At 38.2% G+C, this 16748-nt stretch overlaps 1 protein-coding gene across 19 annotated transcripts in view; it reads right to left on the bottom strand.

Moving 5' to 3' along the window:
* Positions 1-7858: 7858 nt before the first annotated feature.
* Positions 7859-16748, bottom strand: part of LOC101429205 (zinc finger protein 596-like) — a 134197-nt gene continuing 125307 nt past the window's right edge. For 7 of the 19 annotated variants that reach the window (XM_058277333.1, XM_058277334.1, XM_058277331.1 and 4 more), the window contains 4 exons: positions 12825-12951; positions 11459-11554; positions 10851-10942; positions 7859-10414 (listed from right to left, as the gene is read on the bottom strand). In XM_058277333.1, coding sequence (XP_058133316.1) covers positions 9185-10414; positions 10851-10942; positions 11459-11554; positions 12825-12951 — 1545 coding nt within the window. In that variant the 3' untranslated portion in view covers positions 7859-9184. Of the gene's footprint in view, positions 10415-10850; positions 10943-11458; positions 11555-12824; positions 12952-14006; positions 14082-16748 lie in introns of all 19 variants that reach the window. The other 12 variants (XM_058277340.2, XM_058277339.2, XM_058277341.2 and 9 more) reach the window with 3 other exon arrangements.

Below are 16748 nucleotides of genomic sequence, written 5' to 3'. Positions count from 1 at the left end.
AAGAAAAAAAGAGAAAAGAGACAAATACATAAAATTATAAATTAGAGAGGGGATATCACCACTGACCCCAGAGAAATAAAAATATCGTAAGAGGATATTTTGGAAAACTTTACACCAACAAGATGGACAATTTAAATGAAAGGCATGAATTTGTAGAAACACATGAGCTACCTACATTGATGAAAGAAGAAATGTAAGAATTTAACAGAACAATCACAAATAGTGAGATTGAATTATTATTCATCAGAAACTTTCCTCCCAAGCCCAGGACCACTTGTTTCACAGGTGAATTCTATAAATTATTCCAGAAAGAACTAATATCAATACTGCTAAAAATCTTCCAAAAAAAAAAATTGAAAAGGAAAATCACCTACTTAGTTCTATGATGTGAACCTCATTGTAACACCAAAGCCACATAAAGATGCCACAGAAAAACTAGAGACCAATCTCTTGATTGAACTTAGATGAAAAATTCTCAACAAAATATTTGCTAATTGAATCCAACAACACTTCAAACAAATTATATACCACGATCAAGTTGGTTTTATCCCAGGTGTGCAAAAGATGGTTCAACAAAAGAAAATCAATGCAATATACTACATTAGCAGAAGGAAGGGGAAAAGTGACATGACCATCTATTTTGATGAAGTAAAGGCATTTAGAGAAAAACGCAGCATCCTTTCTTGAAAAAAAAATTCAAAAGGTAGGAGCAGAAGCAACATACCTCAACATGAAAAAAGGGCATATATGAAATACCCACAGCTAACATCGTACTCAATGGTGAAATACTAAAACATTTTCCCTCTAACAACTGGGACAAGACAAGATGCTCACTGTCACCATTCTTATTTAACACTCTATTAGTGAGCAGTTAGTCAAGAAAAGGAAATAAATAATAAAAGGAAATAAAGACATCCAAATTAGAAAGGAAGACATAAAACACTAAGTATTTGCAGATGTAAGAATTGTATAGGAAGAAAATCTTGAAAAATCTACAACAAAGCTTCCAGTGCTGACAAATGAGCTCAGTAAAGTGGAGGATGTATAAGCTCAAACCAAAAAAATCAGTAATGTTTCTGTATGCTAATAATGAGCAATCTGAGGAGGAAATCAAGAAAAAATTCCACTTACAATAACAACTAAAATAATCAAACACATAGAAATAAACTTGACTGAGGATGTAAAGGGATTGTACACAGAAATCTACATAGCATTGCTAAAGTAAATCAAAGAAGGTCCAAATGAATTGAAGAATATTCCATGCTCATGGTTTGGATGATTAAATATAATTAAGATGTCTATCCTACTGAAATTGATTTACAGATTCAATATAATCCCAATAAAACTCCCCAAATCATTTTTTACATAAATGAAGAAGCCAATTATCTATTTTATTTGAAAGGGTATGGGGTGCTGAATAGCCCAAAGCCTCTTGAAAAAGAAAAAACAAAATAGAAGGAAATTGCTGTCTAATGTTAAATCACACTACAAAGTGACAGTAGTCAAAACTGCATGGGTTTGGCACAAGAATAGACAAACTGACCAATGGAAATGAAGTGAGAGTTCCAATATAGACCTGAATAAATAGAGCTAACTGATAGATAAATAGGGCCTTATCAAAATTTTAAACATTTGGTCTACGTAGGACTTAATCAAGAAAGTGAAAAGGCAGCCTACCTAATAAAAGAAAATATTTGGAAACAAATTATTTGATAAGGGTCTAATATCCAGGATATATCTACAAATCTAACATCTCAATAGTAAAAAGACTATTTTTAATGTGGATAAGAGAGTTGAACAGACACTTTTCCAAAGATATACAATGCCTGAAAGCACATGAAAATTTTCTCAACATCACTATTAGTGAAATGCAAATCAAAACTAAAATGATATACCATCTTACAAAAATTAGACTGACTGCTATTGAAAACAAAGACAGGGAAGCAGATGTAACTCAAGTGTTTGAGCACCTTCTTCTCATGTATGAGGTACCAGGTTTAATCCCCAGTACCTCCTAAAAAAAAAAAAAAAACTACAAATGAGAAAAACAATTCTCATTGGGGAGTGGATGTAACTCAGTGGTTGAGCACCTGATACCCATGTATGAGGTCCTGGCTCAAACCCTGGTACCTCAAAAATAAAAGCAAAAATAAAATAAAAATAGAAAACAAATATTGGGGAGGATGTGGAGGAATAGGAACATCCATCCAATTCTGTTGGGAATGGAGAATGGTGCAGCCAATGTAGAAGACCGTTTGTTGGTTCCTTAGGAAGCTAAATATTGAATTGCGGTATGATTTGGCAATCTCACCACTAGGAATATACCAAGAAGAATTGAAAGAAGGACATGAACACATATATGCATACCCATGTTCATTATGGCATTATTCACAGTTGTCAAAATTTGAAGCAACCCAAGTGTCCATTAATGGATGAATGGCTAACAAAAGTGTATGTTAAATGGAGTATTACACAACTGTAAGAAGGAATGAGCTATTGACACATGGGACAAAATGGATGTACCTTGAAGACCTTATGTTAAGTGAAGTAAGCCAGTCACTAAAAGACAATTACTGCATGATACTGATATAAACTAAAGATGTTGAGCAGACTAAGTGAGGTAAAATGTGGAAGATAGGTTACCAGGAGATAGAAAGAGAGCAGAAAATAGTCAGCTGATACTAATTTTTGGCAGAACTTATTATAAGGTTGAGGGTGGCAGGTTGGCACTGAATGGGGAATATTGAGGTGCAGTGGTGTGAGTGGGGTTGATAGTGCTGGAGTTTGAATGTGAGTGGGGTTCAGGAATGGGTTTGTCCACTCCTGGAGCTGGGAGGAGGGTTGGAGGAAGGAACAGGTGAACTCTGAGGAGGATGCGGACTGTGACTGAGAATACAATTGTATAGTTCTTTTCTGGTATATGTGGCAGGAGACAGTAACCAATGCAGAGTGTCAGTGATGAGGGAATATGTAGGGATGGGCACACCCAGGGCATGTCTCCACGGAATATGAATGTGTTCAAGTTGTCATAGAGTGTTACTCCAGTGGGTGGAGACCCACACAATAACCAACAAAATATTAAACTTCTATCCTGGGGAGTTGTGCTATGTTCTCAATTAGATGGCAGGAATCTCTAGACTACATATACAGTGCTTAAGAAAAGGAAAACAGACCAATATGGCAAGCCTATAATATTTAATTGATTGTACTTAAGGACCTTATTCTTGTAATATTGAAACTTAGCCTAATAATAACTATTGCCTAAGAGTTACTTCCTTAAAAGCTTGTTAGGCAAATGTGGTCTCTCTCTAAGCTAAATTCAGAAAATTAACTCATTACCTTCCCTGTAACATGAGCTATGTGACTCCTGGGGATAAGCCTCCCTGACACCAAGGGATTAATACCAAACACCAACCAAAGACCTTGACCAAAAAGGGGAAATCATTAAATACAAAAGAGTTTCTATGGCTAAGAGGATCAAAGTGTGTTGGGAGGGCATTTCAAAGGTTACACATATGCACAGCTCAGGTAGATCTCCCTAACCACCACAGTAAACAAAACCAAAGCAGGGGTGCTCCCAAAGGCTCTAGAGACACCCAGATATTAAAGGCAATGTACACAACCCCCAAATTTCAGCACCGATGGGTGGGTATTATGATAATCTATTTCCCCAAATGTAGCAGTGTTAGATTCCTTTATAATTACCCTATGCATGATTTTTCTATCCCTCTTTTTTGAACCTACAATGAGCAGTATACGCATTAAATATATATCCCAGAAACTTAAATCATCAGTCTGTTCACATGCCATTTGAGCCATGAATTGCAGCAAATTTGCAGCCAACAGCTACTCTCCAGTCTATTAAACTCACCCACGTCAACTAACAAAATCAGGATGATGGATAATCCTCATAATCCCCCCAAAAGAGTATCTAGAACTACAAGCAAAACAGTTCCTTTCATCTGCCTCATAAGATCTAACACCCCTCTCATCTAAAGCAGAGTGGACATCACCATCCCCAAATCCTCAAGTTTTAGAAATGAACAAATTTAAGAGAGGGATATAACCATGGAACAAAATAGAGTATTGTTGTTGTAATGGAAGAACTTATCACATTGATATAAAGATAGCAGTGACCTGAGGTTCTGTATGGAGGGGGAAGAAAGAATAGGTGAACTGGGGGAGAGTGTAAACTACAGTGTAAACCATTGTCCATGTGGTGCAGCCGTGCTCCAAAATGTATTCACCAAATGCAGTGGATGTCCCATGATGATGAAGGAGGTTGTTGATGTGGGAGGAGTTGGGTGAAGGGGTGGGGGATATATAGGGACCTCATATTTTTTTAATGTAACATTTAAAAAAAATAAAGAGAAAAAAATTGGATATAGGGAATTTTCAGGGCATTGTTATTGTTGTTCATGATACTGCAGTGATGGATCCAGGGCATGATACATTTTGTCAAATCCTATAAAACTGTACAATTAAAAGTGTTAACTGTAATGTAAACTATAGACCTTAATTATTAGCAATTTTTCAATGTTTATCCATCAAGTGAAACAAATACATCACAATGATGTAAAATGTTATAAATAGGTAAAATCATGGGAGTGTGTGGGAGTGAGGTATATGGGAATCACATATATACTCAGTGTAACTATTATGCAACCTAAAATTTTTCCATAAAGTTTATTATAAGGGAAAATGTATGATAGCACCATCATTGATTGTACCTGTTTGATGGATTTCATTTTGTGTAAATACATATGTTAAACTGTTAAAAATAAGAAGAGCACAACATGAATGGAATATCCATGCTGAACATCCATATATCAAAGTTACCATGATTGCTGGACCCACCAAAGAACAGGACACAGAAGCCCACCACAAATGCAAGAATGAGCCAAAACATGAGGACTCACTCTAGAAGATGCCTAGGGTAGACATACAAGGCATTCATGTTATTCCTGACTGCGAGCCCAGCCCATGCAGCATGCTGTGATGGGCCATATCAATTGGGACTTAGGCTCTGCATGAGTGGTAACTTGACCATATTGGACTTCATATCAGTCATGGGTTCCAATGGTGTCTCACTTTAGACACATACTCCAGATATGAGACACCAATTCATGTACAACTTATGGATGCCAGGACCACTGTTGGAGAAAGAGCTAGGCAATGTGATCTCAAATACAAGACCTCAATCAGACACATGTATCTCATTTACAGCACATGATACCCAACAAAGTACATGTTCCCATTACCTGATATTGGCTGAGATGTTCCTTATCACCTTAAAGTAAATGGGATGGTAAAACATTGGAACAGATGACTCAAGAAACAACTCTACAAAATTCTTCAGGAAAAACAATTTATTGACTGGGGCCCATGTATTTAAAGTTATTTGGACGTTTGAACACTGCATTCTGGTAGAAGAGAAGCATAGCACTGCAACATATGTGGGCAAATACTGAGCTCTGAGGTGGAGGAGGTACAGGCCCTTGTCTGATTAGGCTACACCACTGGAAAGGAATACTAATCTCAGTGTACCCAATTGAGAACACAATCCCTGGGAGTGATTTGTGATATAGGCAGTAGTTACTGCAAGGATGCCTGCTTCAAACCCGTAGTTGTTGTAAGTGCCTCCCTCCTGTGGTATGCCATTGCTACATGTGAAGCAGCAACAGAATGCCACCACACTTTTCTCCTCTGGTTGCATCTGGGACTTGTGGCCTTTCAGTACAGGTGGCAATATCATTGACTCTATCAAATTTGATCAGGATATGACTCCCTCTCCCTCCCCCCTGACTGTTTAAGACTGGAAGATATGGGTTAAACAGAGGTAATGGGTCCCTGAGAAATTGTGGTTCCAGAGTTCTCACTGACAGCCTAGGTGACCATATCTTGCCAATCCTCTCCTTTAGTTATTGGGTAAGAGTATCTCAACCCCCAGAAGTTAAGGGGAGATATGTAAAATGATATTATCTATTATCTCTTTCTTTCCCTAGGTTATCTCACAGTGATGGACAACACGCTCACCCACTGGCACCAATGGTACAGACTTTTCTGGAGCCACAAACCTAAGCAACTTTCAGTTGTCAGCATTTAGACATCACTTCAAACCTTTCAAGCCAAACTGTCAAATTTTGTAATTTATTACCTGTTTGATTATCAAAAAGACAAAAGGATGGTTCTTTCTGTGGGTTCTGGCTGGTATTCCCTACTGTGCCATTAGCAATGGGAAATGGGAAAGGTCTGGACCTCTACTTGGTTCACAGAAGTACTGTGTACAGGACCCTCCTGCTCACTGATAATGATTGTCACTGAGAAGTGTTGTTTCCTCTCAGTCAGAAACAAAACTTTGGATAATTTGACAAGTATATGTCTTGGAGCAGGCCTGTTGGGATTTATACTTTTTGGGGTGCACTGTGCTCCTGGACATATACATCCATCTCTCTCAATAGGGTTGGGAAGTTTTCAGCCATTATTTCCTCCAACACCCCTTCTGTCTCCTTTCCTTCCTCTTCTTCTAGGATGCCGATAATGCATATGGCTATGTGTTCTGTGTTGTCATTCCAATTCCTAAGTCCCTGCTGGAGTTTTTCTATCTTTTTAGATGGAAACACTTGGCCTAGTGTTGCAATGTGCCTAAGAGTTACCTCCTGAGGGCTTCCATGTTGCTCAAACATGGCCATTCTCCAAGCCAAACTCAGCATATAAATACATTACCTTCCCCCTGAGCCAGAGATGAGTCTCCTTGGCACTGAGGGACTATAACCAAATTCCGAATGGTGATGAAACTCGAAAAAGACCTTGAATAAAAGGGGGAAATGGTAAAGGCAAATGAGTTTTTAGGGCTGAGACTTCAAAATGAGTCAGGAGGTCATGAGAGGGGTCATGCCTATGCACAGCTTAGCACGATCTCAGAGAACCAAAGTAGATACAACCACAGGTAATGGTGCTCCTGAGAGCTCTGAAGACACCCAGGTCCTATGGTCATGGCAGATAGCTCGGGAGTCCAGTGCCTTGCCAGTGGGCCCTACTTTGGAATTTGTGTTCCTGTGTATGAGATAGTTGGACACAGATGTCTCTTCTCTACATCTCCCTCTTCTGTCCTTTTTATTGAACCCGTAGTTGGTGCTGGGGTTGGTGTATGCCCAGGAGACTTGAATATCCGCGCTGTCCATGTATCAGCTGGGCTTTAAGCCTCAGCCGTGTTGCAGCAACTACTCTCCAGTTCATTGGACTTACCCAAGTCAGCTGACAGGAGAGGCTGGACAACTACCACAGCAAGGAACTGAGAGAGTCTACACCTGTGGGCACAAGAGTCCCATCCACTAGTCATGTGGGATTGAAGCCCCCTGTCAAGTGAGAGGTGGAGAGAGAATCGCCATTCCAGGGTCCTCAGGAAGAATAAATAAAATATAGATTAGAGTGGACTTACTGGTATTCCAGTATAGAATTATTGTGATTCTAGCAATGGAAGAAATTATATCACTAATGTGGAGACAGTGGCCACGGGAGTAGCTGAAGGCAGGGAGAATTATGTTATAAGGGCATTTTTGGGACTTGGAGCTGTCTTGAATGATATTGCAGAATACTATATATCCTGCCATAACCCACTGAATATAAACTAAATGCAAACTATAATGCATGCTGTATAGCAGTGCTCCAAAATGTATTCATCAAATGCAATGAATGCACCACACTAATGAAAGAAGTTTTTGATGTGGGAAAAGTGGGGGTTGTGGGGAGTGTGGCATTATGGCAACCTCCTATATTTTTTAAAGTAATATTTTATGTGATCTATGTATCTTTTAAAAATAAAAATATATTTAAAAAAAGAAACAAAACAAAGTTATAGGTTCTTACCCTTCTGATATTTAATCACTGATCAAAAGAAATGCAAATAAACTGACTCACTGAACTCAAACACAGAATCATATTCGTTTACCCTAGAAAATTCACAAGTCAGAGTTCACACATTCTCCTATCCCCAACCATATAACATTTCCTGAAATGATGTCTATAATAGGCCAGATACCAATTCTTTGCCCAAATGCCTGAAAAACAACCACTCACAAAAACACCATAGCTGATTCACACAAACTCCCGAATCTCCTAATAAATTATTTTCCATTGAAAACATTCGCCAACATACATTTTTCTAGAAATCCCCCAAAGGATTTTTCCTATTATTTCATGCTTTGTGGTTATTCCTAGACTGAATTTCCTTTAGCATACCAAGACATGTGTCTATCTGAATGATACTGCACATTGAATACAGACCTAGTGTAGCACTCCTTTTATTTAAATATTAAAATGAGGTTCACTCATTTTATTTCAATGTTAGATTACCAACTAAGGTACTATCTTATTCAGTTCAGAAACAGATTAATTAAAATGTGATCTCTCTGGTTTGCTGTATCAGTTAGAGTGACAGATGAGGATTATCCACTTCCATTACCTTTATACTATGAGTTCTCTCATGTAGTATATCATCAAACATTCTACTATGGTCTTTACTACATAGATAACACTCATATGGATTCTCTAATGTATAACTATTTAAATTAACTGAAGTAGTATGGATGACTAAAATTCCATATTGAATACAAAGACAGTGTTCTTCAGTTATGTGTGCACTCTGGGGGAGGATTAAAGTAAAATTTATGGATGGAGTCTCTTCCATATCCAAAACCTTTATAGCCTGAGGTCTCTCATTTCAACTAAGGCCAGAATAATGACTGATGGCTTTCTCACATTGATTAAATTCATAGTAATTCTCTCCAGTCTGAATTCTCTCATGTTAAGGTTAGAAAAATTAGGCTTTTGCCATGTAGATAATATTCCTATGGTTTCAGTTAAGCATGCATTCTCTCACGTTGCCTCAGGGCAGAACTATGAGTAACAGTTTTCCTATAGAGACGACATTCACAGGGTTTTGCTCCAATATGAGTTCTCTCGTCTTGTTGAAGATGGGGATGTCAATTGAAAGATTTTCCCCTTAGATGACATTAATGTGGTTTTTCTACAGTATGAGTTTTCTCATGTTCTCAAAAATAAGAACTTTGAAGGTTTTCTCACATAGGAGAAATTCACGGAATTTTTCTCCAATGTAAGTTCTTGCTTCTTGCATGTATTCAAAGACCATAACTTCCACTGAAGGCTTTCCCATAGACTACATTCATGGGGTTTTTCTCCAGTGAGTTCTCTCATGTTTTCGAAGACTAGAACTTTCCCTGAAGGCTTTCCCACATAGGTGACATTCATGGGGCTTCTCTTTCGTGTGAGTTCTCTCATGATATCGATGATTAGAACTGTGTTTGAAGGCTTTCCCACAGAAATTACATCTATAGGGTTTCTCTTCCGTGTGAGTTATCTCATGTTGTCGAAGTTGGTAATGTTCAAAGAAAGCTTTACTGCATAGATGACATTTATGGGATTTTTCTCCAGTGTGAATTCTCTCATGTCTTAGAAGACAAGAACTTTGACTGAAGCTTTTTCCACATAGATTACATTCATGGGGTTTCTCTCCAGTGTGAACTCTCTCATGTCTTTGAAGATAAGACCTATGACTTAAGGCTTTCCCACAAAAACGGCATTCATAGGGTTTCTCACCAGTGTGAGTTCTTTTATGTGTTCGAAGATGAGAACTTTGACTGAAAGTTTTGCCACACATACGGCATTCATATGGTTTTTCTCCAGTGTGAGTTGCCTCATGTTCTTGAAGGTAAGAAATTCGACTGTAGGCTTTCCCACATAGATGACATATGTGAGGTTTCTCCCCAGTATGAGTTGCCTTATGTCGTTGGAGATGGGAATGCCGACTGAAAGCTTTTCCACATAGATGACATTCATGGGGTTTCTCTCCAGTGTGACCCCTCTCATGCCTTTGAAGATGAGCAATTTGACTGAAGGCTTTTCCACAAAGATGGCATTCATAGGGTTTCTCTCCAGTGTGAGATCTTTCATGTATTCGAAGTTGAGAAGTTTGACGGAAAGCTTTGCCACACAGATGACATTCATAGGGTTTCTCTCCAGTGTGAGCTTTCTCATGTACTCGCAGATAAGAACTTTGACTAAAGGCTTTTCCACATAGATGACATTCATGGGGTTTCTCTCCAGTGTGAGTTGACTCATGTCGCTGAAGATCGGAATATTGACTGAAAGCTTTTTCACATAGATGACATGCATGGAGTTTCTCTTCAATGTGCTGAAGGCCACAGCATTTTGTTTTACCTCGAGTGTGTTGATTAACAGATGAATGGTCATTGAGGAATTTTCCAGGTGGTATGGTGAAATCTGCCTTCTTTTTCATGGAAATTAATGCATGTTGAGCCACTATGGATCTCTGAGTGGAGTCATCTTGCAAATTATGACATTTAAAGGAATTCTTTTGAATGTCGAATCTCTGCTGTGTGGAGTTAGATGAGAGACTGTTAAAGATTTGGCCATATATACGAATTTCTTCATTTCCCTACAAAGAAATTCTAGACTAATTCTCACGATAGTCTCTAGTTAAAATATTTCCCATGTTAGTTTCATTTACACATCACTGTCCTCCAAGAACAGATATTTTCTCTATTATAGCTATCAAACTGCAGAGCTATTTGATCAATTTTGTACTTCACGATGTTTCAAAGATTATATTTCTGAAGCATTTTCATGCAATCATCTTTTTATATGAATTTGTGTTAGTTTTATGTCCAGGTTATTTTTTCCCTTTGGTAAAGTTTTTCTGGATTAGTTCTTAATCTGAATATTAAAATTAGGTGATTATATTGAATTCTTAATTCATTCCAACCCCAGATATCTATTTGGAAAACTATGGTTCACAAAATGAAGCTTACCAAATGAACGGTGTTAGAAGTGTCTTTCCTGCAGAAATTTTGGGTGAATATCATTTCTATCATTTCTTGATTTTTAAAGGCACTTTTCCTGCCTATAATAATTAGGAAAAAAACAGTAAATTGTTCCAGTAGAAACAGGGGAATGAAAATTTTGACAAGTTCCAAATTTCACTGTCATGTTTTAAACATTCCCACTTAGCTGGGAAAAATATCAAATTTGTGAATACTCTGGCAAAAGAAAACAGTATTGGACATTAAAACCAGAAAAGATTATCAGGATTGAAATATAAGGAAATAAAAAGAAATTGGGATGTTTGGGAGGTAAAAAAGAGGAAAATATTCCAAGAGTAGGATCAGGATAAGGATAATTATGTAGAAGATTAATTGCATTAGCAAATGAATACCCCTTTCCCCAAGGAAAACACACTTGAATACAGCTTGAAAGTGTATGGAATAATGACCACATATGATGTAAATTTCGCCAATATGCTTACTTACAGTTCAGAAATCATAACTGACTTAAGGAAATCGGAAGTTGACATTTTCAAGTACTTACACAGTATCTTACGAGGCCCTTTTCTACTGATGCCCAGGCCCTTAGAACTCACCTGGACTCTGGTTCTGGGGAAGTCCTATACTTTCTCTCCACACTTCTTCTCCTTGATCCAATGGGGAAAGCACATCTGATTTGCAGACCTGATATCCTGTTTATAGGAAAAAAATATACCGGAATCTTGAATTCTGCTAATAACAGTAAACTATCTTCAAATCCATGACAGGTAACCAAAGAATAAGGTAAGCATTAAAGTCTATCGTTCAGCACTCCCTTGGTCATGGAACACTGACAATATTTCAACAGGAAAGACTTTATCTTTGACCTTGTGCCCATTTCATTGGCAACCACTGGTTGCTACTGCATATGTACAAGTTCAAAGAGAAATTGCATAATCCTCTAAATTCTAAAAAGGGAGAAATTAATCTATTATGATAAAAAAATGGAGGATTCTATTATAATGCTAAAAATAATCCAATAATCATAAACTCCACAGAATGATCTAAATTTCATGAGAAAGGATATATGTGTTGTTTTTATTACTGTGTTCTGAAGACTCAGCATAGCACATGGAACAAAACATTTATTACAGAATAGTCACTTATTTATTCATTCAAAAATTTTTCATTCATTTTTCAGTGTTGCCCTGAGTGCTGGAAATTGACATTCAAGAAATAAATTAAGTTCTAGTTGAGAAGATTAATTTCCATTGTGGTGGGAAGTGGATGTGGCTTAACTGATAGAGCATCCACCTACCATATGGGAGAGTCCAGGGTTTGATACCCAGGGCCTCCTGACCCATGTGGTGAGCTGACCCACACACAGGGCTGCCATGCACAAGGAGTGCCCCCGTGTGGGGGTACCGCACAAGCTAGGAGTGTGCCCTCCAAGGAAAGCTGCCCCACATGTAAAAAGCACAGCCTGCCCAAGAGTGGTACCGCACACATGGAGATCTGATGCAGCAAGACGACACAACAAAAAAAGAAACGCAGTTTCCTGGTGCCACCAAGGATACAAGCGGAACACAGAAGAAAACACAGTGAGTGGACAGAGAGCAGACAATGGGGGTTGGGAAGGGGAGAGAAATTAACAAAACAAAACAAAACAAAAAACCAAAAAAACAGCTTTAAAAAAATTTATATTGGGGTAAAACAAATGTAAGTAAAAAAGTGAGAAAACGAATTTCACTCAGGCAGTTGTATGCACTACAAAATAATATAAATTATTAAAATTATAAATTAAAAATGTAATATTAGAGAACATAAAGATTATACATCTATATGGAAAAACTGATCTAAATATTTGCATAAATAGATGGAAGATGATATATGCTAAATATATAGGTAGACAGCAGATGAATAATTTAAAAACATGGTAGATAGAGATAACTACACATAGATGATAATTTTTGAGAGACTCACCCACTGAGACAAGATGGTTGATATTCTCCACCATCACATCTCTGAAAAGCTTTCTCTGGGATGTGTCTAGAAGGGCCCACTCTTCCTCAGTGAAGTCTATAGTCACATCTTTGAAGGTCACTAACTTCTAAAATATCACAGAAATTTGGGTTCACACAGGGCCATCATTTTGCATTTCCTAAGTGTGATGCTCAAAATGTCAGAACTGAGGAAGAAGAAACTATGTATATTAAGCACAACATTTTTAAGGTAACTCTTGATGCTGAACTGCAACCTGCCTTTTTGATACACTTACAGACACATACAAACTCAGAATACATCAAACTCCATTGTAAAGGAATATCACATTGCATGTTGTGTGCTATCCACCTGGAAAGTTCCCAGTAACTTTGTAATTATGACTACATGACATTGATTATACAACTTGAAATTGACTGTTTATTATTAAAACACTTTTTTTTACCAATTTCAAGTAAATCTATAGACTCTTCAAAAGGCAAGCAATAAACATGATATGCCATTTTAAAAAATTGAGTATAGTTAGATTATTCCCCTGTATATATGACCTCATTTATAAAATCATTTAACAATTTGTTATGTATAATTGACAAATCAAATCAGCTAATGTGTGAAGTGCTCGCTATCTAAATTTAATTCATAGTGCTATTAGGAATGCAGTATTAACATCCAGGAAAGAACTTAAGTAATCAATTTCCAGAACGACAATTATTACATGACCTCACTGATATGACTTAAGCAAATTGAGTAGATTCCCAAGCTAAAGTACAGAAGATAGGTTAATGACTCAGAAGGTGAGGAGATGGTTATAGCCCATACCGATATGGGCAAAATCTATGATAAGGTGGAAGGGTGTGGTTGGGCAGTGGGGGCATGCGAGTGGTGTAGTGATGTGATTGGGTTTGACATTGCTGGTCTGTGAGAGGGAGTATTGGTAGTTGGGTTGGACTCCACTTGGAACTGTAAGGAGGGTTAGAGGAATGAGAGGTGAACTCTGGGGAACTGCAGGTGTGGCAATTTGAGATTTATGAATTCCAAAAAGAGATTATGTTTGTAAATAGGTCTGTTCCCTGGGTGTGATAACGCCTTGATTGTATTAGCTTCAACTGAGATGTATTTGATTAAATATTGTTAAGTTTATGTTGTGAAAGGTTGAATCCCTACCTCCTTCGTTGGCTGATAAAACAGATTCTCACACAGAAGTAGACACACAAGGAAGATATACAGAGGATCCTGCACCTGGGGAAGAGAGATGAGCCTGATAATTTAGAGCTGACCTTGTGCAGAGAATGGAGCAGCTGAGCCCAGAAAGAAATGAGCCTTGAGAAGAGAGATGAGCCTTGGATACCAGCCTACAGCTGAAACTGGAAGAAGCTGAGGCCACAGAGCATTGAGAAGGTAGAAGGAAGGCTGAACCCTCACAGATACTGCCCACCATCTTGCTTCAATACATGACAAATCACTTTGGGTAAGAAAGTACATCTTATGGTACCTTAATTAGGACTGTCAAGGATCTTGTGATGTAAGCTGCCATCCCAAATAAATATCCTTTATAAAAGCCAACAGAGTTCTGATACTTTGCATCAGCACCCCTTTGGCAGAATAATGCAGAATTTGGTACCAAAAGAGTGGAGTCATGCTTTTTTAAAAAATAGAATGGGAAAAAAAAAACAAAAAACAACTACAATGGTGGGATGCTCTTTTGACAAAATGGCAGGGAAGGGCTATTGGTGTAGGGCATCAGATATGGGGGTTAGGTGGGATAGGGCACACCTGGGGCATGCCATGTAAGCGTTTATCTTGTCATAGTGTTTTATCTCAGTGGGTGGAGAACCACACAATAATCAAGAAAATATCAACCTCCCATACTGGGGAGTCCTGCTCAATTAGAGGTACAAGAATTCCTTGAGAACATAGGCAGTGCATAATAAAAGGAAAGAGACAAATATGTCAAGCCTTCAATATTACTCAAAGTAACTATGAATCTTATACTTCAAAAACTGAAACTTAGCAGTTATCATAGGTTCAGAAGGGTGGGCAGTTAAAATACAAGGAACACAGGGCAATTTTAGGGCATTAGAATTGTTCTGCAAATCTTGCAATATCAGATACAGGCTATTTTAAATTTCATCAAAACCTGTAAAAGTAAGTGGTGCAAAACACAAACCATAATGACCATGTTTACCAGCAATAATTCAATTTTTGTACATCAATTGTAAGAAATATAACATACACATGTAAAATGTTATTAATATGGGAGAATGGAAAACGGGGAAGGCGTCGGATATATGGGAATCTCTTATATTTTCTATGTGACTTTTTTATAACCTAAAGCTTCTTTGAAGATAAACGGCAAAAAATAAGACACTGGAGGAACATACAGAAGAAAATCTCACTGCACATACAAGATAAACCTTACAGTGATGAAAGGCACAATGTATTAAAAAAATTTTATTTTATTTCTTTTGTATTTTGTTGTTATTAAATTTTCTTTGCTTTATTTTGTTTTCTTAATAACTTTATTTGATTATGATTTTTTGGCTTTTGTTTTTGAGAGGTTTTGGATCACAGAAGGCTCGCAACTGTGGGAAGGGAGGATCACTGGTGTGGGTGTCAGTGATGAGGGAAAGTTGTATGGACAGGTGCAACTGGGGAATGCCTCTCAGGGATATGAATATGTTCAAGTGTTCATGGGAAATTGTCTCAGTGGATGAAGACCACACAATAACCAAAAGAATATTGTATTACCATCCTGAGGAGTCCTGCTATATTCTCAGATAGAATGGCAGGAATTCCCCAAGTACATGGGCAGTACCTTGTGAAAGAAGATAGACCATTATGCCACGTCCTTTATTGATGATTGCGCATATGAACCTTTTTTTTTTTTTTAATTATTATTTTTTTTAAATTACATTATGAAAAATATGAGGTCCCATTCAACCCCACCGCCCCCGCCCCCCACTCCCCCCACAGCAACACTCTCTCCCATCATCATGACACATCCATTACACCTGGTAAGTTCATCTCTGAGCATCACTGCACCCCATAGTCAATGGTCCACATCATAGCCCAGACTCTCTCACGTTCCATCCAGTGGGCCCTGGGGGGATCTATAATGTCCCGTAATTGTCCGTGAAGCACTATCCAGGACAACTCCACGTCCCGAAAACACCTCCACATCTCATCTCTTCCTCCCGTTCCCCACACCCAGCAGCCACCATGGCTACCGTTCCCACACCCATTCCACATTTTCTCTGTGGACATTGGATTGGTTGTGTCCATTGCACATCTATGTCAAGTGAGGGCTTAGATTCCACATGGGTACTGGATGCACTCCTCCCGCTTCCAGTTGTAGACACTCTAGGCTCCATGTTGTGGTGGTTGACCTTCTTCAACTCCATGTTACATATGAACCTTTTTCTTGTGAAACTGGAATTAGTATTATACATTGCCTAAGAGTTACCTCCTAAAAGCCCCCTTGTTGCTCAAATGTAGCTTCTCTCTAAGTCAAACTCAGCATAAGAATGCACTACCTTCCCCCCAGTGTGGGACATGACTCCTGAGGATAAGTGTCCCTGGCGCCAAGGGATTATTAACATGCACCAACTAACAATGCTTCTGGGAAAAAACCTTCATAAAAAGGAGGAAATTTTAAATACAAATGAGTTTTTACGATTAAAAGATCTCAAAGTGAGTCAGGAGGTCATTCCAGACATTATGCTTATGTGCATCTCAGCAGGATCTCATTGAGCTCAACAGTAAACTGATTCAAGTAGTGGGGGTACTGAAGGCTAGACACTATAAGCAGGGTAGAAAGCTCAGGAATTCAGTACCCTCTCAGTGGGCCTTACTTTGGAATTTAGGCCTCCCAGGGTAACAGAGTTAGGCTCATTTAGAGTCCCTACA

This window comes from Dasypus novemcinctus, chromosome 16, assembly GCF_030445035.2.
Source record: "Dasypus novemcinctus isolate mDasNov1 chromosome 16, mDasNov1.1.hap2, whole genome shotgun sequence".
NCBI classification, from domain to species: Eukaryota; Metazoa; Chordata; class Mammalia; order Cingulata; family Dasypodidae; genus Dasypus; species Dasypus novemcinctus.
Note: the sequence above shows the minus strand (reverse complement) of the source record. Positions and strands in the feature narration are given on the sequence as shown.